Source organism: Penaeus vannamei, chromosome 19 (genome assembly GCF_042767895.1).
Source record: "Penaeus vannamei isolate JL-2024 chromosome 19, ASM4276789v1, whole genome shotgun sequence".
In the NCBI taxonomy this organism is placed as follows: domain Eukaryota; kingdom Metazoa; phylum Arthropoda; class Malacostraca; order Decapoda; family Penaeidae; genus Penaeus; species Penaeus vannamei.
This window is the reverse complement of record NC_091567.1, coordinates 3,110,438-3,112,937: the sequence shown is the minus strand read 5'-3', so window position 1 is coordinate 3,112,937 and position 2,500 is coordinate 3,110,438. Positions and strand designations below refer to the sequence as shown.

General features: G+C 42.9%; 1 protein-coding gene across 1 annotated transcript in view; it reads right to left on the bottom strand.

The window, feature by feature from the left end:
• Window positions 1-2,500, bottom strand: part of LOC113805028 (uncharacterized) — a 17,032-nt gene that overhangs the window by 820 nt on the left and 13,712 nt on the right. The window contains exon 7 of the mRNA XM_027355942.2: window positions 1-1,512. This exon is cut by the window's left edge and continues 820 nt beyond it. Within this exon, the coding sequence (XP_027211743.2) occupies window positions 892-1,512 (621 nt within the window). The 3' untranslated portion in view covers window positions 1-891. The remainder of the gene's footprint in view (window positions 1,513-2,500) is intronic.

Genomic DNA, 2,500 nt, shown 5'->3' with positions numbered 1-2,500 from the left:
ATTGTGGATTATAATCTTATATCAATATCTCTCTTGTTCCTTATGAGACGAATGGAATATATAGGGATATATATCACTGAATAAACAAAACTGAAATGATTTTACCGTTTAGATAAAGGCACCCAGTTTTAGCACCAAATAGTAAAAAAAAAACAATAAAACAGTCTACAGTCTTAATAAAAGCGAGCCTTAAGGGGCCCTCACACGATCAATTTTTTCGTCAATTAATTGATATCAATTTATTGACGTCAATGAATTGATGGAGAAATTGACCGTGTGAGGGGGACATTGATATCAATTTAATTGAAACAATGTCATTGAGTCAATTCATTGATAGATCAAAACTCCTTTGATATTTATTGATGGGTCTTCAATAAAATTGAGCGTGTGTGGGCAAAGCGTCAATATTGATCAATAATTGAGTGTTTTCCCTTGCAGCAGTGAAAGAGTCGTCATCGTAATCATGGCTGAAAAGAAGAAAGAAAGTGAGCGTAAAATGATGATGGAGATAATCGACGTTTATAGATCCTTATCGGCCTTGTGGAAAATAAAATCCGACGAGTACAGTGACCGGGAGAAAAAGGCTGACGCATATAAAATATTGTATGGAAAATATATTCCCTCAGCAATCTTGTATGTCCTTGTTCCCTTCGACAGAGATACCATTTCTTTACCCGCTTACTCCTCTTCTTTCGCTTTGGAGTGTCCAGAGCAAGCACTACTCCAAGTGCCACAGATGCTTTCATCTCGAAATTATGAATCAAACTGAAAATTGAAGTAAAATCATTGACCGTGTGAGGGCACAGTGATTTCCATCAATTCATTGACGTCAATAAATTGATATCAATTAATTGACGAAAAAATTTATCGTGTGAGGGCCCCTTTAGGACCCTAATGCCCCTCATCCAGGGCCTCTATCGCCCTCCGGAACATCTCCAGCAGCGCCTCCTTCGACAGGGACTCCCCTTGCCCCTTCCCCTTCCCCGACTTCTCTCCCCTTGACGGATCCTCCTGCTTCAGGGTCATCTTGTCGAGCGAGGTCAGGCATTCCTTCAGCAGCAGGATCCTCGCCTCCTGTTCTCGGCAGCTGAGGTGGTCGTAGGAGGTGCTCGGTGGGCGTGTGAGGACGGGGGAGGTGCGGGTGCTCGAGGAGGAGGAGGAAGGAGGAGAAGAAGTCGCGGAGGACGACTGGAGGTTGGTCTCGAAGGCCCGAGCCGGCACGGGGGGAGCTTGTCTCGAGGGGGACGTCTGGTACTCGAGGGAGATGAGGTCGACGTCCTCCTTGTTGGCGTCCCTCAAGTCTAGACGAGTCTCTCTCAAGCTGCTGCTCAGGAGGACGCCCGCCACGTCCGGGGAGTCTCCCTTCCCTGGCGGTGAGATCTTCCTCTCAGCCACTCCTTCGGGACCTCCTGCGCCGCCGCCTTCGTGGTCTCCTCCCTCTAAGGACGTCTTGGCTGATAAGGGCTCAATGAGCTTCCCATGAGCTTGGACTCGACGGTTCATCTTATCAATCTGAAAAAATGACTCTTATCAACGATGACGAGAGAGGAATGCAATATATACCTTCTCAAGACATAGAGGATTAAGGAGATTAATTTAGTACCCGGATTTCTTCTTAAAGCGCGCGTGACTCCCTGCTGTTATCTTTATAATCGCCATCAAATTCGTATTAAAAGTAGATAAATGTAGAACCTTATCTGTCAAATTGAAAACCCCTTTTCGTCATGAACTGAGATAGACTTAATATTCACAAGGTAGTCTGCATGGAAACCCTCTTTATCTATTGGATAATGGAAGATGTTAAGCCTGATAAAGCATAAGAATCGTGATAATCATAAGCCACGCTGTGCATTCTGGCTGGTCATCAAACTTCAGTATTTGGTCATTGGTTTTCACGTTCTCTCTCTCTCTCTCTCTCTATCTCTCTCTTCTCTCTCTCTCTCTCTCTCTCTCTCTCTTTCTTTCTTTCTTTCTCTCTCTCTCTCTCTCTCTCTCTCTCTCTCTCTCTCTCTCTCTCTCTCTCTCTCTCTCTCTCCTCTCTCTCTCCTTCTCCTGGTTCATCTCTGAATCTCACACTACATTCCCCATTTTTGACCCAATTGAGACCTCACCGACTCCTCTCCTTTTCCTCCAACATCAACCTCATTAACGAAAATCGGATCTTTTCGTAAATGAGTAAATAACAACATTACCGCAAATATGAGGTCAACTTATCGCCAATAGGAGTATGACGTCGGGAGTAAATTGTTGTAATGGGATGAGATTGCGTCACTTGGGATTCCTTCTCTGTGTTTTGGCTCTTTTTTGATGTTGATGGGGTTATTTGGTGTTTTTTTTTCTCTTTGTTTTGTTCTTGTTGGTTGTTTTTCTGTGTTCTTTACGTTTTTTTTAGTTATTTACTTTTTCGTTTTTTTTATATTTATGTTGAAATTACTTTTTTTCTTCGGTTCCTTCTTTTTGTTTGTTATTTATTTATGTTAAAGAGATTTTTTTTTATGTG